Below are 24,737 nucleotides of genomic sequence, written 5' to 3' on the forward strand. Positions count from 1 at the left end.
CCTGTGTGTGTGTGTGTGTGTGTGTGTGTGTGTGTGTGTGTGTGTGTGTGTGTGTGAGTGTGAATAAATATGAGATTGAATGGAATGTTATAACTATAAGTAACTGCTTACTATGATTCTTTCTGTATTCAAAATAAATGTGGTATTTTGCCTTTTTCCCTTTAATAAGATCCTGCTGGCTTTTATTTTATTGGTACAACAGTCTGTGCTTGAACCTGTTTCTACTGAAGTCGATGCAAATCTCCCTCTCTATGCCTGATTCTGCAAACACACAGAAATAAGGACCACAAAGACTTGAAAACAAGAGTTTTGACAAGAATTTTAAAGGTTTAAAGTAGTAGTTTCCAACCTCTCCTGTACCGTGACTCCATATTACCACAGGGTAAAAAAAAAAATCGGGATATCTCCTCTCATTTATCCATAAGGAATGGGAAGGTATTTGTAACCCCCAAACCTATTGGCATCTCCCTGGGAGGAGAACCCAGGGCTGACAAAAAGTGACAGTACTTCAGAGGGATCATAAAACATGTAATGTTCTTTATCAGATTCATGTAAACGAGTTATTAAACAGTCATACGTAACAATGTAAATGCATATTTTGTGTATACAATATTTTGAACTTTTCTAATTTCAACTTACTACTTTCGAGAACACGACACTAAATAATCAGTGTAAATTAAATTTAAGTTTTAAAATAAGTGGAAAATCTCATAAGAATCAGTAACTGTTTCAAGTGGTAGTGTCTCTGCATGACGCTATAAAACGATAAATCATCTTGTAGATCGGTGTTTTTTGAAACATGTTCTCTACAGATGTAAAAGAAGAATAAAGTTTTCCTTCAAGCAGCAGTAAGTCTGTATAAGCGCTGAGACAGAGGGCAAGAGCCTCAGTGGGTATAAATGGGCACAGCTCAGGACCTGGCCCAGAGAACTGTAAAATAAAATAAAATTTAATAGTATATGAAATCACTGCATCATTCCCTTATCTTTGATGTCAAAATCTCCCCTCTTAGAAAGAAGCTAATAATTGGGCAAAAAGCGAGAGAGTAGGACACCACAAATCATGCCCGTGAATTGTTTTTCAAAGGTACCAGTTAGCATATATATTACACATAGCCTCCTTCTGTTCTTGGTTGTAGAAAGTAAAATATGTCCTGCCCCTTTTTTGCTCAACTATTTTCTCCTATTTTCTTAAAACAACAGTGACTAGAGAAGAGCAGGAAAATGGCTAAGTTTCCAAAATAAAATGTACATTTACATTTTCGCACTTTACTTTAAAGTAGAATTGTATACTGGTTTAGTTCCTGCTGGAGTTGCATAAATTAATTGCACATGCTCTTGTGCATATAGAGAGAGCTCGGCATCTCTGTACATTTAAAAAAATATAGTTACAAGTCACTTTGTGAACATTTTTTGTATAGCGATTTCAAACGCTTATCAAGGACTGAACAGTACCCTTAAGGTTACACATGTTTAATAGGAGGAAAATATCAATTCCTGCTCTATGGTACACTGAATTTCTTCTTTGTTCGGTCATATTCCAAACTGCTTTTCTCTCAGACAGGGGGATTACAGTCCACTACATCATTCTGGGGGTCATCTTTACATCACTGATGAAGCCCTCTAATCCCTTCCCTGTCACTAGATCAACGCTTCCTCCCTACCAAAGTACAGGATATACAACTTTACCCACAAAGATTGTCATCAAATGTCACATGTTGCATCAGTTGCTATGTGTTACTTAGTTACTCCCTTAAAATCAGATAATACTGTGCCACTTCCAGGGACTTGGGGTCTATTCACCCTTTAATCATAATACAGCTTGGCTTAAAGTTCACCATTCATCCACTGACCCAAACCTCTACTTTTAAAAATCAAAAAATTCCTGTTTGAGTGCTGGGTGAGTAGGCTTCTTTTCCACACAGAAAGGCACAATAATAAACACTCTCCATTTAAAGTTTCTCTTTGTGGGGAGAAGGATAGGAGAATGTGATATGTAAAATATTATTCATTGAGATTTCTGTCTTCTGAACTACCGAGTAAACAAGTCCAGCTTTCACCAATAGATTTTGACTGAAAAAAAAGAGAAACTGAAACAAGTCTCGCATAGGAATTGTGGTAGTGGATCACACCTGTAGAACACTGTCATAACCATACAGCTAAGGGTAGTCTAGAATTCCTCCTTACCTATAAGGGGTTAAGAAGCTCAAATAACCTGGTTGGCACCTGACCAAAAGTACCAATGGGGAAAGAAGATACTTTCAAATCTGGGGAGGCTTTGTTTGTGCTCTTTGTTTTTGTGTTCTCTTGGGAAGCAGAGAAGCATCAGGTCAGAAAACTCCTTCTCCAATAAACCGTTCTAAAGTGAGTCTCAATATTGCAAAAAGAGTAAGTAAATAAGGCAGGGTGTGTTAGATTACCTTTTGTTTTCAACTTGTGAATTTTCCCTGTGCTAAGAGGGAGGTTTATCCCTGTTTTCTGTAACTTTAAAGTTTTGCCTAGAGGGGAATCCTCTGTGTTTTGAATCTGATAACCCTGTAAAGTTACCTTCCATCCTGATTTTACAGAGGTGCTTCTTTTATTTTTTTTTCTTTATAATAAAGTTCTGTTTTTTAAGAATCTGGTTTACCTATTTGGCTGGTATATTATTCTCAAGCCTTCTCTGGAAGGGGGTGTAGGGCTTGGGGGGATAATTTGGGGGAATTAGAATTCCAGGTGGACCTTTCCCTGATTCTTTGTCGAAATCACTTGGTGGTGGCAGCATACCATCCAAGGACAAAGGATTTGTGCCTTGGGGAAGTTTTTAACCTAAGCTCGTAGAAATAAGCTTAGGGGGCTTTCATGCGGATCCCCACATCTGTACCCTAGAGTTCAGAGTGGGGAGGGAACGCTGACAAACATCTAATCCAGTGTCTGTTTCTGACAGTGGACAGTTGACTCAGAGAAAAGCCCAAGAAACCTCCCAGCATGTAGATGTAGGGCAATTTGCTCCCATCAAGACCTACTTCTGATCACTAGTGGTTAGAGAATGGCCTGTTGTGCCTCTAGAAAACATCACAGGAAATCTGCACAATACACTGCATAGAATAATCATTTTCCCTCATTACAATTCTGATGCAATATACAGGAGACCAAAGTCATCCCTGGTGTAATCACTCTGAAGTCACCGGGGATTAATTTGACCCAAATGTGCCTTTGGCAGTGACAGACTCATTCAGTAGGCTATTGGCAGGCACACTATAAGCATACTTCAAATAAGACAAACTATGATTAGGCTTGAAAAGATTCAGATTTTGATTTTTATGAATCTTGATAAAAATTATGAGTGTTTATTTCCAAGCACCTACACGTTACTCTGATTTTTGAATTAGTATTTTTTGCATTTTCTGGCTAAGAGATTAACAGTTCTTTGTCAAACTCTAATGGCTCTAAAAATTTACATTCATAACTTTTGATAAAAACATTTCATTTTTTGTCACAAAGCATGATGGAATACTGATATTTTCACTAACCCATTAACAGGCACAGGCTTATTAGATTTCAAGTGATTTTAAAAAATATTTCTTACTCTTTAAATTAAGCACATAAATTGTCCCACTAAAGTCCACAAGCCTACATATGCTTAAATCTAGGTTATGTGCCTAAGTACTTTACTGAATCGTGAACTTAGTGGTTTATATTTATTTATTTATTTTGTGGAGGGGGGGTGGAGGAAGATATGAACAATTATTCAGTAATTACAGATTGGCAAACCCAGAGTAACTCCCCTGAAATCAACAGAGTTACACTGATTTAAAAAAAAATCAAACTCTGGGCTCTTCAATGTTCTTTGAAAAGTATTTTCAGATAGTGGTAATATGATAGGCAGTTTGCAATCAGCATAGGCAAATGAATGGAATCCTAGAATTTTAAACAGCATAGATTTCACAACTCTGATTTAACCAGGTTTTCTGTATATCCTAACACAACTCAAACAACCTCCATTTTAAACTTCCCTCATCTAGCTCTTCTAATCCTGATAAGTAGAAACACCAGGATCACTAGAGACATTAGGATACAGTACAATTAAATGTATTACATTTGTCTTTAAAAGACGAATACTGTGTGTGTGTGCGCTCGTGTGTATACACACACATACAACTCACAGTAAAGAAAAAACTCCACATAGCATTACACTTACAGCTAAAGAATACAATAGAAACAAGCGAGTGACAATAAGAGTTATGAGGAGAACAAGTTAATTTTTAAATGTTACAGTCTGGTACAAGAGATAAACTAGGTGTATCAACTTCTTATATGTTAAAATAAGGAGAGTTAACAAGAGAAAGCCAGATAGCAAAGTATGTTATTTTTCCATGTTTTATATTAGTAAGTTTTTCCATGAACAAAATACTTTACACTTCACACAAACCAACTGCTAACACAAGAATGGTAGAATTTCCACCACTTGGCTGCCATAATGTATATGTCAGTAAAGAAGCACAAATAATGGTCCACTACTGTTGTTTAATGCTCACTAACTACCTCAGGTCAAGTAATTTTTGTCTTGATACACGTACACTAGTGCAAATCTGTAGTAACTCTACTGAAGTCAATGAAAGTACAGTCATATAAAACCAGAAGTGAGCCTAATTCTGTCTTTGTACCAATGTCATTCCATTAAGTAAGTCCTGATTTAATGAGTAAATGTGTAAATGAGTTCATATTCAGGCCCATTGACTAGTACAGAAAAGCTTAAAATCAAACAGCTCCATGCCAATTATTCCTGAAAGAGCTGGACTCCTGGGCAATTCCATCACAATGAAAAGGCCAACGGCTGATTTACACACAGGTCTTTTAAAATGTTTATTTGATCTGTTGAATTATGTTTTCAGCTGTGGCACAATCCCCAGAACTCTGCATGGAGGCTTTCATAAATGTAAATAAACTAAAATCTCCAACAGTATAAATCTAAAGGGAACATTAAAACTTTTCATGTTAATTTTATCTGCATTTATGTTCCTTGGGTGAATTCCTGTCCCAGAGAAGTCAATGGGACTTTTCCCATTGATGTCATTAGAGCCAGGATTTTGCCCATTAAGTCTATTACTTGTACAGTCCAACGACAAAATGTGTTAATGATCAAACCTAAAGTATGGAAGCTCTTTTGAATTATGCTGATCTTCTATACTACTCTTCATCTGTCTTTATATTTTTAAAACGTCACACATATTTTCCTAATGTGTCATATTAACAAACTAATATACTTTGGAAAAATTGAAACATTCTTCACCCAAGATTTTCCTTTTTCAAGAAATCTGTATTTTTTTCCATCCAGTGTCTGACTTGTGTTATACAGATCAATCACAATTCAAAAACCAGACCCCTTGAAGTCTTTATGGAATTAACTCTACAGTGAAATTATTCTTAAATGTCTTTTGGCACTGGTGAAATTTCCAGTATAAGTCATTGGGCTGCATCTTCTAAGGTGAGTAATAAAATAGGAATTGTAAGGTCTGATAGGACTTTTTTCTTTTAAGAAAAGGAACAAAAATATGCAATACTTCACACTTTGTGCTTTGCAAACTTCATTATATCTGTTCTCTAGTAGCCACCATTCTGTCAGTTACTGAAGCACTGGATAACAGTAGACTTATTAATATATTGTCTAGACTTCTTCAAACAAAATGAAACTACTGGATGAAACAACTGGTAAGTCTCCAACACTGTATATTTTTAAATGTGTGCTTCTAACTTATGCAGAATATCTCCCAATTCCTAAAATCACTGTCATTTTCTCAGCATTAGAGAAAAGAAGTAGGATACAGGGAACACCTAATTTCAATATATGAAGACTAAAAGCTCAATTCATTTCTTAATTACTCCAATTTTACACTGTTGTAAGTGCAATGTAGTTGCACAGGGAGTAAAAGGAGGTTAATGCAGTGGTGAATCGGACTCAAGGGATCTATATATTAGTACAATGTTTGATAAAGGTGCTGATACAGTTAGTACCCTATATAAAATAAAAAATCCACAGGCCACTCAAAGCTTTTAGAGATGAAGACAATTTCATTCAACCTCTGAGAAAAGGCCTTTTCAATTTATTAACTGGATACACTGACCACGGGAGACTCTCTTCTCATCCTGTTTCCTTCCCACCAAGCCAGCCTAAATCACTGCAGACTGATAGCAAAGAAAAGCTTAAACAAATACGATAGACACACATTCTCTGCATCCTCTAGAGTCTATCTCCAAGGTCACTTACAGCTAACAGTAAAAACAAAGACAGAATTGAGGGGGAAATAAAGCCTTCATTTCAGGAAGGCAGTTGCTTAACTATGATGACTTCTCATGTGGGAATCAAAAGGTGGGCTGGGTCTCGCAGAACAATGAAAGAGCTCAACAAAATGATATATCTTATATTTGTAAAACTGTCTTCAAACACAAAGCTTTAATTGAATTTACCGGAAATTGGTCAGGGAATGTCCTTGACAAGGACCTTTACTGTTTAATAAACCATTAAAAAAATCTTAATATGTTAAAGCTCATAAAACCACTGCAGAAACTCAGTTCTACCCACTGTCTGCACAAGAAGAAAGTAGCAGAACCAATATGGAACATGGCTGTTGGGGGAAGCACAGAAGGGGAATAGAAATATCAACTCTGTGGCATGCTCCTTTTTCCTCAACTCAGTAGGTGTCCTCTGTGGGTGTCTTACAGGCTTTTGCCACTCGGCTTAGGCCAGGAGTGAAACTGGGTAAAGACAGAATGACAGACAGACAGCTGCAGCGGCACAGGAGCCAGCAAACAGAGCTGTAAACGGAGGAGTTTGAGTGGGAGTTCTGTTGGAGGAGAAGGTATTTACTAACAGGACTTGGGTGAGAAGGTGATGACAAATACAGAGGCAGCAGTGGGAGTGACCCAAGTAGTGGAAGACACAATGAAGATGACTGGATGTAGAAGCTGAAGCATGTACATGATCCTGGAGGGGGTTCCTGAAAAGAGTTCCATCTGCATGAAGTGCCGCCTGATAGAGGTGATGGAAGAAAAGATCCGAAGATTGGAGATGCAGGTGGAGACTCTGGTTGAGTTTAGAAGGGGGTTCGAGTGGATGATGGAGCAAAGACATGAGGAGACTGAAGGGAAAAGCTCAGACTTGCAGATGGAAGCAGGACCGAAGAACTCTGAGGGGAGACTGCTGGGTGAGGAAAGTGGACAGTGGAAGCATGTGACTAAGAGAACCAGGCAGAGGAAAAGAGGGGCTAGTGAAGGAGAAACAGAGCTCAGGAACAGGTTTGCGGAGTTGGAAAATGAAGAAGGGGCACAGCAGGTGGTCACTGAAGGTGAGAGGGCAAGGAAGAAGAGAAGAGCAGCTAGTCCTATCGGAACAGGGCAAGAGTCAATGGAGATAACACCAAATATGAGCCCCAGGAGGATACGGGATGGGTTGCAGAGGATTGCAAGGGACAATCGGAATCGAGAGGACTTGCAGCCAGAGGGAACAGGAGATAGACTGGAGAATCGCACCACCACCAGGAAAAGGCATGTCTACGTGACTGGGGACTCCTGAGAGGAATGACAGGCTGAGAGGAACAACAGGCCTGTAACAAGAGCTGATCCAGAGAACAGAAGGGTGTGCTGTCTGCCAGGTGCTAAGATACAAGACGTGGACCTGAGGCTGAAGAGGATCCTAATGGGAGTGGGAAAGAATCCACTGATTGTCCTTCATGTGGGAACAAATGATACGGCTGGATTCTCGCTGGAATGTATCAAGGGAGAATATGCCTGGCTGGGATTTATGGCCACTGGGAAGCATTCATGGACAGAGGACTGTTCTCTTGGGATGGACTTCACCTGAGTAAGGAGGGAAATAGACTTCTAGGATGGCATAACTGATCAAGAGAGCTTTAAACTAGGAATCTGGGGGAGATGGTTGGGAGATGTCCAGGTAATCTCCACGCCGGATTTTAACATTGAGAGGGAAGAAAACAAAGTAAAAAAGGATACAGCCGTGGGTAGCAGAATGGACATAAGGAGGAAGAGCAGTGTACATACCAGTCTAATAGGTGATACTGGCAGTAGAATGTCTGTGCCTAATTGGGTAAAGAATGTGAGCGAGGCCAAACAGCAAAAATTAAGATGTTTGCACACCAATGCGAGGAGCCTAGGTAACAAAATGGAGGAACTAGAGCTACTGGTGCAGAAAGTGAAACCAGACACTATAGGGATAACAGAAACATGGTGGAATGGTAGTCATGACTGAACTACAGGTATTGAAGAGCATGTGATGTTTAGGAAAGACAGAAATAAAGGCAAAGGTGGTGGAGTAGCATTGTATATCAATGATGAGGTAGACGGTAAAGAAATAAGTGATGGAATGGATAAGACAGAGTCTGTCCGGGAAGAAAGCTACTAGAGCCTCCCCTGGGATAGTGATTGGGGTGTGCTATAGACCGCCGGGATCCGATCTGGATATGAGACCTCTTTAATGTTTTTAATGAAGTAAATACTAATGGGAATTGTGTGATCATGGGAGACTTTAACTTCTCAGATATAGACTGGAGGGCAAGTGCTAGTAATAATAATAGGACTCAGATTTTCCTGGATGCGATAACTGATGGATTCCTTCACCAAGTAGTTGCTGAATCAACAAGAGGGGATGCCATTTTAGATTTGGTTTTGGTGAGTAGTGAGGACCTCATAGAAGAAATGGTTGTAGGGGACAAGCTTGGTTCGAGCGATCATGAGCTAATTCAGTTCAAACTAAATGGAAGGATAAACAAAAATAGATCTGTGACTAAGGTTTTTGATTTCAAAAGAACTAACATTAACAAATTAAGGAAATTAGTTCAGGAAGTGGATTGGACTGAAGAACTTGCAGATCTAAAGGCGGAGGCCTGGAATTACTTCAAGTCAAAGTTGCAGAAACTATGAGAAGCCTGCATCCCAAGAAAGGGGGAAAAATTCATAGGTAGGAGTTGTAGACCAAACTGGATGAGCAAGCATCTCAGAGAGGTGATTAAGAAAAAGCAGAAAGCCTACAACGTGTGGAAGATGGGAGGGATTAGCAAGGAAAGCTACCTTATTGAGGTCAGAACTTGTAGGGATAAAGTGAGAAAGGCCAAAAGCCATGTGGAGTTGGACCTTGCAAAGGGAATTAAAACCAATAGTAAAAGGTTCTACAGCCATATAAATAAGAAGGAAACAAAGAAAGAAGAAGTGGGACCGCTAAACACTGAGGATGGAGTGGATGTTAAGGATAATCTAGGAATGGTCCAATATTTAAACAAATACTTTGCCTCACTCTTTAATGAGGCTAACGAGGAGCTTAGGGATAATGGTAGGATGACAAATAGGAAGGAGGATATGGATGTATATATTACCACATCCAAAGTAGAAGCCAAACTTGAACAGCTTAATGGGACTAAATCAGGGGGGCCAGATAATTTTCATCCAAGAATATTAAAGCAATTGGCACATGAAATTGCAAGCCCATTAGCAAAAATTGTTAATGAATCTGTAAACTCAAGGGTTGGACCGAATGACTGCAGAATTGCTAACATAGTTCCTATTTTTAAGAAAGGGGAAAAAAGAGATCCGGGTAACTACAGGCCTGTTAGTTTGACATCTGTAGTATGCAAGATCTTGGAAAAAATGTTGAAGGAGAAAGTAGTTAAGGACATTGAGGTCAATGGTAATTGGGACAAAATATAACATGGCTTTACAAAAGGTAGATCATGTCAAACCAACCTGATCTCCTTCTTTGAGAAGGTAACAGACTTTTTAGACAAAGGAAACGCAATGGATCTAATTTACCTCAATTTCAGTAAGGCATTTGATACGGTTCCACATGGGGAATTATTAGCTAAACTGGAAAAGATGGGGATCAATATGAAAATTGAAAGGTGGATAAGGAACTGGTTAAAGGGGAGACTACAACAGGTCACACTGAAAGGTGAACTGTCAGGCTGAAAGGAGGTTACTAGTGGAGTTCCTCAGGGATCAGTTTTGGGACCAATCTTTTTATTACTGACCTTGGCACAAAAAGCGGGAATGTGCTAATAAAGTTTGCGGATGACTCAAAGAGGTACTGCCAATACAGAGAAGGACGAGGATATCATACAGGAAGATCTGGATGACCTTGTAAACTGAAATAATAGTAATAGGATGAAATTTAATAGTGAAAAGTGCAAGGTCATGCATTTAGGGATTAATAACAAGAATTTTTGTTATAAACTGGGGACGCATCACTTGGAAGTAACAGAGAAGGAGAAGGATCTCGCAATATTGGTTGATCACAGGATGACTATGAGCCGCCAATGTGATATGGCAGTGAAAAGAGCTAATGCGGTCTTGAGATGCATCAGGCGAGGTATTTCCAGTAGGGATAAGGAGGCATTAGTACCATTATACAAGGCACTGGTGAGATCTCATCTGGAATATTGTGTGCAGTTCTGGTCTCCCATATTTAAGAAAGATGAATTCAGACTGGAACAGGTTCAGAGAAGGGCTACTAGGATGATCCAAGGAATCAAAACCTGTCTTATGAAAGGAGACTCAAAGAGCTTGGCTTGTTTAGCCTAACCAGAAGATGGCTATGGGGAGATATGATTGCACTCTATAAATATATCAGAGGGATAAATACCACAGAGGGAGAAGAATTATTTAAGCTCAGTACCAATGTGAACACAAGAACAAATGGATATAACCTGGCCATCAGGAAGTTTAGACTTGAAATTAGATGAAGGTTTCTAACCATCAGAGGAGTGAAGTTCTGGAACAGCCTTCCAAGTGAAGCAGTGGGGGCAAAAGACATATCTGGCTTCAAGACTAAGCTTGATAAATTTTATGGAAGGGATGATATGATGGGATAGCCTAATTTTGGCAATTAATTGATCTTCAACTATTAGCAGTAGATATGCCCAATGGCCTGTGATGGAATGTTAAATGGGTTGGGATCTGAGTTACTACAGACAATTCTTTCCTGGGTGTCTGCTGGTGAGTCTTGCCCACATGCTCAGGGTTTAGCTGATCGCCATATTGGGGTCGGGAAGGAATTTTCCTCCAGGACAGATCGGCAGAGGAAGGGGTTTTTTGCCTTCCTCTGCAGCGTGGGGCACAGGTCACTTGCTGGAGGATTCTCTGAACCGTGAAGTCTTTAAACCACAATTTGAGGACTTCAATAGCTCAGACATAGGTTAGAGTTTTGTTACAGGAGTGGGTGGGTGAGATTCTGTGGCCTGCGTTGTGCAGGAGGTCAGACTAGACGATCATAATGGTCCCTTCTGACCTTAAAGTCTGAGTCTAAGAAGAAAGTAGCAGAACCAATATGGAACATGGCTGTTGGGAGAAGCATAGAAGGGAAAGAGAAATATCAACTCTGTGGCATGCTCCTTTTTCCTCAACTCAGTAGGTGTCCTCTGTGGGTGTCTTATAGGCTTTTGCCACTCTTGGAAGGCTTAGGCCAGGAGTGAAAGTGGGTAAAGACAGAATGAGTCAGTGTGCATGCACTTATAGAAAAGTCTCATCGAATCAAGCAGAGATTAAACCAGCAGGGTTTTACAGGAAATACTATAAAAACCAGATCATCTTCTCCTTTGATAAAAACCATGACTCAGAGAGACCTACCCACATTGTCCTGTCAGGGGCAAACAGGAAAAAAATTATAGGGGTCTGCCCACACACTGGGGGCTCCTCATGGGAAAAACAAAATCTTATAGAGGGATTGGCCCCTACATTTTCTGCATCTACCCATTTGCAAAGGGGGGGTTGAAGGCTTATGTTTTGATGGTATTATATCAACATAGCTATGCTCCTACATGGCTTCTGGTTTTCATGTAAAATTTTAAGTGTAATCAATTTAACTATAAAATAAATCTATTTCCTAATTCTAATTTCCTAAATCTAATTCCTGTAAAATTTTACATTCATACTTATTTTTAATGCCTGACAATAATGTATCATGAACTTTGATTTAAGTGGAAATATGCCATTTTTTTCTCAACAGAGCAACATTATTGCAAAAGCATACAAATACAACATTTAATTAAAAAGAAATAGTATAAGTAATTACTGTAGCAGGAGCATTAGTCATTATACACTAAGACAGAGCTGCCTGCTCTTTATAATATGAACTAGTACCCCATAAATAGTCCCACTGAAAAGAACTGGAAATTAAAAGACCAAAATTCAGTGCCCATTCTATGGTACCTGCATGTATCAGCATTCTAGGGCAGCTCACAAAAGTAGAGAATTGCTTACAGATGTAATTTTATTAAGATGATGTTGAAGTAAAAAGAAAACAGTACAGAGTTTAAGCATAGAAGTTTCTGGTTATGAGGGAATAAGGTACAGACTATCAAGGGGTGCAAAATTCGGTTTAGGAACGGGTGGCGTAAGGAATACATAATCTGCAATCTCCCCAATTGGGGGTAAAAGTTTAACAGGTCAAAGTACAGACATTGAGATATAGGGGTATGTTGTTCATATAATGGCTATTTTCAGGTGTGGAGTATAATGAGTGGATACGATGATGAGGATGGATTTACTCTCATTTGGTGGGATTTAACGTTCAGTGAGTTTATGGTTCCAGTTCATATGGTCCAATGGAAAAAGTCTCTCAGTCCCTTTCCCATAGTTGGTGCACGATATCATACCGGCTCACACCTCCTGGTACTGTCGGTGGCCGGGAAGGTGTTCAATGTAGATGTCCCTGGACCATCAGATGGTGTCCGAGACCATGAGGCGCCACATGAGCCGCTACAGTAAGATGTAAGGTGATCACTAATGGACCTCAAACACACATAGTTTGAGAGTATTCACGCAACTGTGCTACAGGTTACTATAAACTAATGAAAACTCTTCTAAATCAAAGAAGAACTAGGCTCTCTCATTTTGCAGAGCTTCTCTCTAACATAGATAGTATACGTAATGACAGGTTTCAGAGTAGCAGCCATGTTAGTCTGTATTCGCAGAAAGAAAAGGAGTACTTGTGGCACCTTAGAGACTAACCAATTTATTTGAGCATAAGTTTTCGTGAGCTACAGCCCACTTCATCGGATGCATTCCGATGAAGTGAGCTGTAGCTCATGAAAGCTTATGCTCAAATAAATTTGTTAGTCTCTAAGGTGCCACAAGTACTCCTTTTCTTTCTATAGATACTATAGTTCTTTGTCCCATCAGGAAGGCCATCTCAGCATGGAATGACTCAGCCTTTTATCCCTTTATAAACAAAGACATAGAAAAAAGGAGACAGGCTCTGTCTGAAGATCCTTGCTTTGTGTGAAAGTGCTGTAAATACCAACAACTAATCAAGATATGCTGATAATTTACAGGAGATACACTTTTCAGCCTTTAGGGCATGAAAAAAAATATTTATGGCAGACAAGTGGGTTTTTATCTTAATCTTCAGCCTACTTAGAATGCATTCACAAGATTTTTCTCCTTCACATACCTTTGTACTCTGTGGGTAGAACAAAGACCATGTTGCTCTTTAGCTTTGGCTTTCTTTTAAAATAAAATAGAAGGAAAATGTAAAAGAAATAATATGAGCAAAATTTGACATTTAAGGATACACTGATTAGGGCTCGCATTTAATGTTTTATTTTAGAAAGTTTCTCATCCAGGAGTGTATCTTGTTCTATTTCAGTCACCGTGGATAGCTGAAGTATCTCCTGATTCTTTTCCCCCCTAAACTGAACATCTGAGTGATAAAAATTGGCAGTTAATTGAGATTTACAAACCAGTGCTCTTTTTCATCCCAAAATATTAGAATGCTGCTTAATATCAGTCTATGGGCCATATATTTTTATTGCACACATGGAGGCAACATTCCGAAGGGATGTACAGTACAGTGAAGCAGCACTACATCAGACTACCTGATAGGTAGGCAGATTAAAGTGGGACTTGTGTAGTATGCACGACTAAAAAGCTCACTATACAAAGGCCTTACCTGCCCATTTTCTGTAAAAGAAAGTGCACAGCCCTTAACACCAGAACTTGAGGTTGCTGTTGTGGCCCTCTTTCTCCCAGGTGCACGCACACACACACACACACACACACAGTGTCCCAGTTTGTACTTGACGCTCTGAGACCAGTGATAATGAGGGGCACTGAGCATTGTAGACCGCTGTACATCAGATACTTCTGCCCAACTGTTTTTTATTGTAAGAAGATACATGGGTTTTCAGTCTTATCATGGAACATCGATTAACTCAAATAAATTGGTTAGTCTCTAAGGTGCCACAAGTACTCCTTTTCTTTTTGCGAATACAGAACTAACACGGCTGCTACTCTGAAACCTGTCATTCTGTCCCTGACTTATCGCACCTTTTTAGCTCATCATTTCACTGTTCTTAACTGCAGTTTGCTTGCACTACTGCCTTTCTGAGATTCCCATATAGATTGAAACAGAGCACTCAGTTTCTTTTCCAGATGTCAAGGGATTTACAGCTTCTTTTAGTATTATCTTAACAGGATTTTTAAAAGTATATAATATTTATATGGATAAAAGCATATCCAGAATTACCATATCTAGAGTTACAATAATAAATGTTAAAAAATAAACAAGAGCATTGGAAGAGATATAATTTCTCCTGTTGGAGAGCATAAGCCAACTACTGGCATTCAGAAAGAAACTTTCCCTAGGAGTCCATCATCAAATAACACAAGGTTTCTTATACCTGCTTGTGAAACATCTGGTACTTACCACTGCTGGAAACAAAATACGAGATTAGAAGGATTACTAGTTTGAGCCAGTATAGCAATTCCTAAATTCTTATGACATGCTTTTTCATTCTGCACCATGCAATATTTAGGGACATATTGTCCAGCACATCTTGAAAGTTCAAATTGACTTTTTTGAAAGTGTTACAAAAGTTGGTTTAAATTAATTCCAAATTAAAACATAAAATTCACAATTTTGTGAAGGTCTGAAAGTGACCCTGTCATCATATAAAACATGCATTTGACTAGCATGTAGTTATGCACAAGGAAGAGTATGTGCCTATACGTGTGTGCTAGATAGCATACAGAGACTTCCCTCATTTGGCACAGATGATTGTGAATGGAGAAAAGGCCTAAATTACTGATTCCAAATTCCCAGGTCCATGGACAGCAAGGTTACTGCAACACACTCTGACTCATAAAAATGAGTTGAGGTATGACCCACTGACATGCAGCTGAATAAAGCTGCAATCTACAATGTAATCACATTGGAAGTCACCACTGCTACCTGCCTATAAAAAAGCTGCTTTCTTTATTGAGAGATTGGGTGTTGAATCTACAGAAGTAACACTACAACAGTTTGACAAGTAGTGGGAAATCCAATTCAATAAAAAGAATTAGGTCCATTAATTACCTAATCAATGTTTGTATGCAGTGTTGTTGTAGCAATGTTGATCCCAGGATATTAGAGAGACAAGGTGGGTGAGGTAACATACTATATTGGACCAACTTCTGTTGGTAAGAGCTTGAAACCTTATCTCTCTCACCAACAGCAGATGGTCTAATAAAAGATATTACCTCACCCACCTTGTCTCTATAATCAGTGTTTGCCATTCAATAACCAAGAGGAAAAATTAGGATAGATATGCTACCAAAATACCTAATAAATTTAATGTGTATGTAAAATATCCATCTTATATGGAAGAAACCTTTCAAATTTACACATAACAGTGTTTAGATTACTGATTGAAAGACTATACCACAGAATTTTCTTTACCATGCTGTGTTTCTTTTTTACACAGGAGACAATAGAATCTTCTGACAAACCAACACAACTATTGTATTCTATAGTTTCCTGATTTGCTGTCAGGAAATATGCAGACATCTACTGAAAAGCAGGAAATGCTGAAGAGATAATTTTATCAATGGTATTTTCATGGGCATTCTAAGCTAATTTTTGTTTTGTGATCTCAGCACCAACTGTGGTCTAGTCTTTCAAACCTTTCCAGCAGTGCAACAAACCAGGTTTTAAGATTCCCTTGATATTAAAAAGTATAGATATTCTGAACTTCAGCTGTTTTTACTTTCTCCAAAAGTAATACAATCATTTGTATTGCCATAACATTCCTTGCATTTTTTTGGATTAGTATCATGAGATAAATAATGGAATGTTAAACTTTTGTAAGACCATTATCCACCAGATGGGTTCTGATATTCACCACTTTAATGGTATCATCCATATCAACATGCAAAGAAATCTGTAAGCTAATGGAAAGAATGATTTTCTGACCCAATCTTTGAAAAAGAAACACAGAAACAACCAAGCGAAAGAAAGAAGAGTACAGTAACCACTAAATAAAACTGACAAGATGAGGTTTAGCTACAATCAAATTTGATGGAATGTGTAATCTCCAACATAAAGTCAAGATACATTTCATCAGCAAGTCTTCAGATTACTGTGTAAAACATTATTTGAAATATTAATAATATACCCGTTGCATTAATTTACAGAAGTTTTTGCAATCTGACCCTTGAGAATGTGTGTGTGTGAAACTTAGGGTTTCCACGTTCACAGTTACTTGCCCTCTTGTAAAAGTGTAATATTTTTATTACTGTTTATGCTGTTAAAACTATATGCTAATATACTTTAAATGGCAGTTAATACTGAAAGACTTTGACATTTTAAATGTCCTGATGAATTGCACTTATATATTCTACCTAAATGTCCATAACATAGCTATAGATTTTGCCTTGCCTTGTACTGGTTTGTTTGTTTTTAAATAGACTGGTCATCTAAAGAAGTACAGGTAAATTTACTCAATGCTCTCACATATACATGGATTCAGAATTTGACAACATATATTTGGGCTCAATCCTGCATGCCTTACTCAGGCAACAGAAGTTTTGAATGTACAATCATGGTAATAAACACATCTGCAATGTGTAAACTTCCAGATGCCAACATATGTCTATCTTGAATGCCATACTTCAGCTTACTGATTTCATTTAGGAAAATTAAGTCCTACATATATCCAGCATGTAGCCAGCATTTCTAATTAATTTCTTCAGTAGAGACTTAATTATGACCACTAAAATCAATCAGAGTTTTGCCGCTCACTTCACTGGGAGCTGGATCAAGCCCCAGATGAGAGTTTCTGGTCCATAACTAACACCATTGCAAAACAGTCCCCAGAACTCGAGAAATAATAGTGGCTCTGTAACTTTCTCTCTAACTTTCTAAAGGGGAAAAAAATCTTCACTGGTGAGCTTAGACCTAAAGAAAGAGTATGAGAAAGTTATTAGAAAAACAAAGACTTCTAACAGATGACTCCAGTAAGCTTAAGAGTATAATGCTGAATAATTACTCCAATTTACATGTGTAAAAGACTTCAGTCCTCATTCTTCATATAGCAATTGTCTAGTTTATGTAAATAAACCCTGCTCCCATGGACTACCAAAGCATTTAACATTAGTCACTAGGGAACAACGGCCCTTTCCACCATGAATTTGTAGGATCCCTGCCAGCAAAACCAGTGCAGTTCTGATGTGTAAAGGGGATGGTGGGTGTGGAGGTTAAAACTAATACGGATCATGGAGAGGGATCCATGTTCTCCCAGCTCAACAAAAGGCAAAATGAGTTTGGGGTAGGCCAAAGGCTGGGCTGAGGTGAGGGCATGGTAAGAGAATCAGGAATAGGAAGATCCTTTGGTCACTTTCCTCAATGAGGGGACACGGTAGAGATACAGAGACTATTCCAGCTAAGTTTTCTCCTATTAAGGTCCCCAGTGTCTAATCAAGAGATGGAAACTGGGACTGGAGACTAGATTGATCTCCAGATGTTAAAAAAAGGCTTTAATATAGATCTAAAGCAGCATGCATCCTTCATAAAGGCAGTGATTCCAACCACTAACAGGGAAGGGCAAAGCAAGCAAATAGTCTAGAGCCCTGCAACCTCCTGGCTGGGGCAGGCAGTTGCACTTGGGGAATTGGCCCCCTGGGCTGGGCAAAGCAGTAAACAGGCTGCAACTCTTGGGAAGGGCAAAGCAAGCAAACAGTCTATAGGTCTTACTTCCCTCTGGGATGGGACCTAGACCAGACAGCAGCCTCTGGGCATGACCTGCCAAGCAACACTTCAAAAGTAACAGAAGGAGATGCCACAAGCAACCAAACCTACTACAACTCTGGGCAGAGTTATTCACTATTAAAATGCTTTTTAAAGAATCATTGCAAAAGCCATTTTTGAAATTGACCAGCACTAGCTTATTTCACTGCCAGCTAATATTTGACCTCCTCTTATGCGCTCAGCTCCACTTATACATGGAGTTAGCTACTTCTGATTTACACCAGGAAAAGTGAGGAAATCTTTGTGCCGGACCCTCTTCCTCCAACTAAGAGTACTTGGGGGCAGGGACCGCGTCTTATCTGTCAAACATCGACTGCAGTGATGCTCAAGGGGGGAGGGGGATTATAGGAGTGGCAAATATTACGCCTAAAATGATAAGGAATTCAGACCCCGGGGGAGTAAAGCACTGTGGTTAATCTCTGCACCCACCCAGTCAACAGCAGCGGCACATAAGTATTTGTGTCCTCATCTAAAGGGTGTGTAGTTTCCCAGATACCACGATAGGCTCCTTATAAAGGTAAAGATAAATTAATAATCGCAAAGCCACCCTGGTATACCGGCTTGGTCCCCTAAACGCTTCCCCTCGGCAATAGCAATGCCTAGCCGAGCCTCTGACTTTGCTAAAGGCCATCCTTTCCAGGGGACACGGGCTGATTCACTGGCAGCCCAGAGCCGGCTGCCCCGTCCCCTTTCCAGCCGGCGGAGCGGGAGGAGGGGAAAAGGCGGGCCCCAGGGGCTAGGCAGGCTCACAATAGCCCCCGGAGCCCCAAGCAGCCGAGTGGCGAGTGGGGGGCAGGGAGAGAGAGGAGCCTGGTTCTGGCTGGCTGCCTCTCCTAGGAGACAATGCAAAGCGGGCTTTGCGGAGAGAGTGTCCGCCCCATTCATTCCCAGCGCCCAGCCCGCGTGTCACTGCTCCGAGGGGGATGGGGCAGCAGCCGGGCTTTCCAACAGAAGTTTAAAAAGTGCTCCAGGAACCCGCGATGGCCCGTCCCGAGAGGGGGCGAGTCGCCCCGGCGGCGGGGGAGGGAGGGAGGGCGCCTTGCCCTCGGATCGCGCCTCACTTCAAAGAGCCCCTTGGTGCTGCAAAGCCGCGGGGCGGCCCCTTTGCCACGGCAGCAGCGAGGCCGGGCAGCCCCCACCCCCAGTGCCAGCAGATGAGGAGATAAAAGAGCTACCGGGGCGGGGGTTGTGATTTACAGAGGCTGGGGAGAGATGGGGCGATGGGAAAAAAGGGCGAAGAGGACAAAAAGCTCACGGGAATGGGGAGGGAGAGAGATCAAGGACTGAAGGAGAAAACAAGAGACACTGAACCATGCTCTTCTTCAGGCCCCTCATTTCGGGTCTGTCGGACTCTAGGCGAGGCCAAACACCGTGTGCTCCGAAGTGCGAGTCTGATACATTTCACGATGCGGGTGTAGACAAGGGCAAGTTGCATTTTAGTCCGGAGCCGATCACGCTAAACCCTGGCGGGGAGCTTTACTGCTCCGTCCCCAGCCGAGGCCAACCCTCCTAGGGGCCGGGGTAGCTTCCGATTTTCGGGATATTGGCAGCAGAGCTGCAGAAAGTATTCAAGAAAGCAATTCCGAGCCCGTCCCGCCCCCCTCCCCCGAAAGCCAGCGGCGCAGCCACCGCGGAAGCGTGGCCCGGCCAAAGCCAGCGCAAACAGCCCCCGCGTGCAACAAGTTCCCTTCAGCGGCTTCCGCCAAGCGCCCCCCCCGGTCTGCGCTCTGATCTCCCAGGCTGGGGGTTGCCGGGCTCTCACCTCGAAGCTGGCACTCCCCTGCCGCCCACAGCAGAGACGCCAGCAGCAGCCATCGGCAGGAGCAGCAGCAGCAGGGCATCTCCCCCCCCCCGGCTCATGCAGCAGCAGCGGTACCTCAGGCGGCTGTGTTTGCCCTGGGGAGCAAATGCTTCTTTTACGCTTTTCCCTCCCGCTCCAGGAAAACCCACCTCTCCCCTTCCCTTCTCACCCTTTCTTATCTCCCCCCCCCAAGGCTGCACAGCGAGTGAGCCTTCCATAGCCAGGCGCGGAGAGAGGGCGTGGCACAAACCTCTCCGAGAGGGGAGGCTACTGCAGAGCCCTGGGCTTCAAGGGAGGGAGCGGGCCAGTGCTGGTGGCTGTAAAAGGGGCACGTTCCTTGCACCCAAACTCCAAAGCCTCCCCGGCGTGAAGCTCCCATCCAGCGTTGCTTCGGAATTGATTCTCCGAGCTAATACTGCGTCTGGAACCCCCCTCTCTTTGGTTTGCTCCACCAGTAGCTGTGGTAGCAGGAGACGCTGAGTTGGGGGGCGGGGTGTAAGTTCCATGTGCGGAAAGGTTGCCCAGCTCCTGAGAGGGTGAAATAGGGTAGCACTAGGCAGGGCTCAATGGGGCGCCTTATGGTCTCGGACGCCATCCGATGGTCCAGGGACATCTACATCGAACACATCTCCGGCCACCGACAGTACCAGGAGGTGTGAGCCGGTCCGACATCGTGCATCGACTACGAGAAAGGGACAGAGAGACTTTTTCCATTGGACCATATGAACTGGAACCATAAACTCACTGAACATTAAATCCCACCAAATGAGGGTAAATCCATCCTCCTCATCCTACCCACTGGTTATACTCCACACCTGAACATAGCCATTATATGAACAACATACCCCCATATCTCAATGTCTGTACTTTGACCCATTAACCTTTTACCCTCAATGGGGGAGATTGCAGATTATGTATTCCTTACGCCACCTGTTCCTAAACGAAACTTCACACCCCTTGATAATCTGTACCTTATTCCCTGATAACCAGAAGCGTCTATGCTTAAACTCTGTACCGTTTTCTTTTTACTTCAACATCTTAATAAAAGTGTCTGTAAGCCTCTAACTATTTAAGCTCAGCATCCCCTTTAAAAAAAATATATCATTTTACTCATGTAGTCAACAAGTGATTGCTAGTAAAATATATGTAATAAGTGTGTAACAAGGAGTAGAGTAATAAAGTTAAGAAAGGGGTCATTAAAGCTGAATATCAGAGAAAGCTTTCTGGCAATGAAATCTAAGGAACAGGAAATGGTGGAAACCCCGTTGTTTTCCACATGTAAAAATAGACTGGTTTCAGAATAGCAGATGTATTAGTTTGTATCCGCAGAAAGAACAGGAGTACTTGTGGCACCTTAGAAACTAACAAATTTATTTGAGCTTTCGTGGGCTAAAACCCACTTCATCGGATGCATGGAGTGGAAAAATACAGTAGGAAGATTATATACACACAAACGCACACAGAGAGAGAACATGAAACAATGGGTGTTATCATACACACTATAATGAGGTTATATAGACTGGGCAATGCAAGGAAGAATACACAGTGGAGATCAATCCTGCACTCAAAGGAAGTGATCTTTTCCATCAAAAATGTGTCTGACTCTTTGACTTACAGTACAGTGGAGCTCCTAACATTGTGACTTGTTTTCTTTTCACTACTTATTTTTTCACAAGATATGTTTTTCTATATTGAGATGTCAAATCAGTAATTAGGACTTCAGTGGTTTAACTACAGAAATATTCAGCTTAGTATCAAGATACAACAGGTCATTAACAATAGGACATTTAAATAAACTCTTTAAACAACATTAACATAAAATGTAACAAAGATGCCTTTATTATTATCATTATTAATAATAATTCCTAACATTTATGTGGCGATTGAAGTAATTTGAAGGACAGAACAATATTTTAAATATTTTACTATACACCTTTATTCTGCTGATTTTTAAAGAGTTTATAAATTAATATTTTTCTGATGTTCTTAATTTGGGACATTTAAATGGTCTTAAGTGTTTATTAGAGCTAGGACACAGTAACAGCACAGAGTTAAGGTTGCTAGAGCAGTTCCATTCTAAGACCCTGTCTTTCATTCATTCATAAATATATTAAAAGTTGCATTTTTGTGCTGTCATTTTTCAGGCATGGTCTCTGCCCAGGTGGAGAAATTCAGCCATTTTTAAAATGGAAAGGATATGAATAAATATTTTTTGCACATTACGAGGCTACTTTGTGACCTTTTATTGAACAGCTCTTGAGTAAAAATGGCAAGGTAGAAAAGGTTGAAAATGGCTGGGAGAAAATCCTAACTGAGAAGAAGACTCTTTGGGTATTGTAGTGAAAATCAGTTCAGATTTGGTTGAGCTATTTTAAAGATTGAAAATTGAATTTCTCAGATAGACAGTAATTAGGAAGTGATTCTTAGCACTTTTTATGAACATTATGCGTGAATAGTGGCTGAGCTGAAAATTCACTTATAAGATACCTGTTCAGCATGCACAAAACAGGACCTGTCTGCTAGTATACAGTTAAGGTGAGGTTGTGAGGGGTGTGGAAATATTTAACACAGCAGACTTTGCCTCCGTTGCAAATTATGTATTCTCATTGACAACCCAGGGTGGGTTACTAAGTAAAATAAGGCATAGTGGGAGGGATAGCTCAGTGGTTTGAGCATTGGCCTGCTAAACCCAGGGTTGTGAGTTCAATCCTTGAGGGGGCCATTTAGGGATCTGGGGCAAATATTGGGGATTGGTCCTGCTTTGAGCAGGGGGTTGGACTAGATGACCTTCTGATGTCCCTTCCAACCCTGATATTCTATGATCTGAGTTGCATAAGCAACGTCCAGGTTGTGCATGCATCCTTAATGTTCTCTTAAGAACATTAGGTGAGGGGGGGCATTGTAAGTGTGGTGGTGTTGTTGCTATGTTGTTCCACATTAATCATATCAGGCCATGAAGTTCAAGAATGAATCTTGCAACTTGTACAGAGTCCTTTGTAAGGGCTTGATCCAAGCTCTCCAATCCAAAAAGCTTCCCTTTTCTTACAATGTTACATTCAAAAGTATGGGCAGGTGTTAAAACATGTTCCACACACATCTCGCAGACTGCACATAACTTGGTCCCATTTCTATTGACTTTCATTCTTGCAGTGTGCCCTGTTCACACTCTCAGAATAATGGATGTCAGCTAACATTTTCCTTGGTAGGGTGACAGTATCATTGATGTTGTCATTCCAACTTGAGTTTCCAATCTTCTAATTTTTGCCAGGTCATCAGCTACAACACTCTCGTGTACATCAGCATATGATGGAAGCTGTTGAAAAGTCAATTTATTGCCTTGCTTTCTGATCCTCCAAGTCTCTTTTTGAATTGCATTGTTGAAAGCAGTCTGGTTTCTTCTAAAGTAACCAAGGACCACCACCTGCAACTCAACAGTTATTATGACATCCACCTCTATTTCCGCTCTGTTTATTTCTTGCAGTGCAGTGCGAATAGCTTTCAGTTCAGTCGTATAGTTTGAGCAGATAGATCCTGAACTAGTGCATTTTCTTGTATTTTCTCCATTAAACTGCTAGGTGAAGACACCACCATTCTTGAAAGATACGTCTGATGAACCATCAGTGTACATATGAATGAGTTTGCCTTGTGACTTATACTGTTGAAGGGTCTTTTCTACAATTTTCCTTTAGTTGGCAATCTGTGTGTTCCTTTGAACAAGATTCCAAAGGGAAAGACATTTACTTTTTTAAAAGCTCTTTTACTAAAGGTTCATGTGAAAAAATTACTGGTATACAAACTTCCTCACATACTTTACCTTCCAAATATCATCAAGTGCTTCTTTTTTCTTCAGTAGCCTTTACACATCTTTCAGAACAAGATGATCATTGCAGCCTTGATTTTGTTTTCCAGTTTCTGAGCAGATCCTGAACAGTGATGATATTCAGGTAGGGAAGGAAGATAATTTCCATATCAAATTAACTTTTCTAGGATTCTCAAGAGGTTGAACATCAGACTCTTGTTCACAAATTGCTTTTGGAGTGGATCTTACAGCTCCAGTTATATTGTGAACTACAGACCTTGCACAACATCTTTCTTAGCAAGATTACTGGGAGCCTTATGTGACCATAGAGGTAAGGCATCTACAAGTATTGCGCGAAGTATCAAGCAGTATGTTCACATTCTAACACATGAACCCCAATTGGTACTAGCAATACATCACAGAAGATGTAATCTCTTCTTTGCTTTGGCTGTCATTTTTCTGACTTGTGGTCCAAACCTTAGTTCTGTATCCAAGGTCACTCCAAGGTATACTGGATTCTTCTCAATGGCAATACATTCTCCATCCAATGTCAGTTTCAAACTGTACCTATATCTCCTATGATTTGTGGTAAAGTAGTCTGACTTTGTTTTTGCTGGATTCAGCTGAAATGTATGTTCCTTTGCCCATCTAGTTACAATTTCTAAGTCTTCATTCAGTTCATTTTTCAATACCTCTATTTGATAACAAGTGATACGAAGCACAATGTCATCTGCATATATGTATACAGATGATTTCAAGTGGCATGACTATTCAGAGGAGGACAGCACAAAAATAAGAGACTTTAAATTGAGTCCTGTGGAATGCCTCCCTGAGTGGCCTTGTCTTTGAAAAAGGAAGATTTAGTCTATTATTTTCCCCAACTATATGAACTCTCTTATTCAAAGGTACATTTTACCACATTCTCATCTCACTGAGTTTAACTGAGAGCTTATCATGACAAACTCTATGAAATGCTGCACTGAGATTCAAAAAGACTATGGTGGCTTTTGTAGGAATCCATCAATAATAGTCTGACAGAAGGCCACCAATAGGCCTGTAATTAAGTGCAAGGGCCTGTATGCCATTTGG

At 40.6% G+C, this 24,737-nt stretch overlaps 1 protein-coding gene across 1 annotated transcript in view; it reads right to left on the reverse strand.

Moving 5' to 3' along the window:
• The window catches only part of LAMA1 (laminin subunit alpha 1), a 154,604-nt gene extending 134,643 nt beyond the window's left edge, over window positions 1-19,961 (reverse strand). Inside the window, exon 1 of the mRNA XM_084622037.1 lies at window positions 19,811-19,961. Within this exon, the coding sequence (XP_084478163.1) occupies window positions 19,811-19,889 (79 nt within the window). The 5' untranslated portion in view covers window positions 19,890-19,961. The remainder of the gene's footprint in view (window positions 1-19,810) is intronic.
• Between the last annotated feature and the right edge of the window lie 4,776 nt (window positions 19,962-24,737).

This window comes from Lepidochelys olivacea (genome assembly GCF_965140295.1).
Source record: "Lepidochelys olivacea isolate rLepOli2 genome assembly, chromosome: 2".
Classification (NCBI taxonomy): domain Eukaryota; kingdom Metazoa; phylum Chordata; order Testudines; family Cheloniidae; genus Lepidochelys; species Lepidochelys olivacea.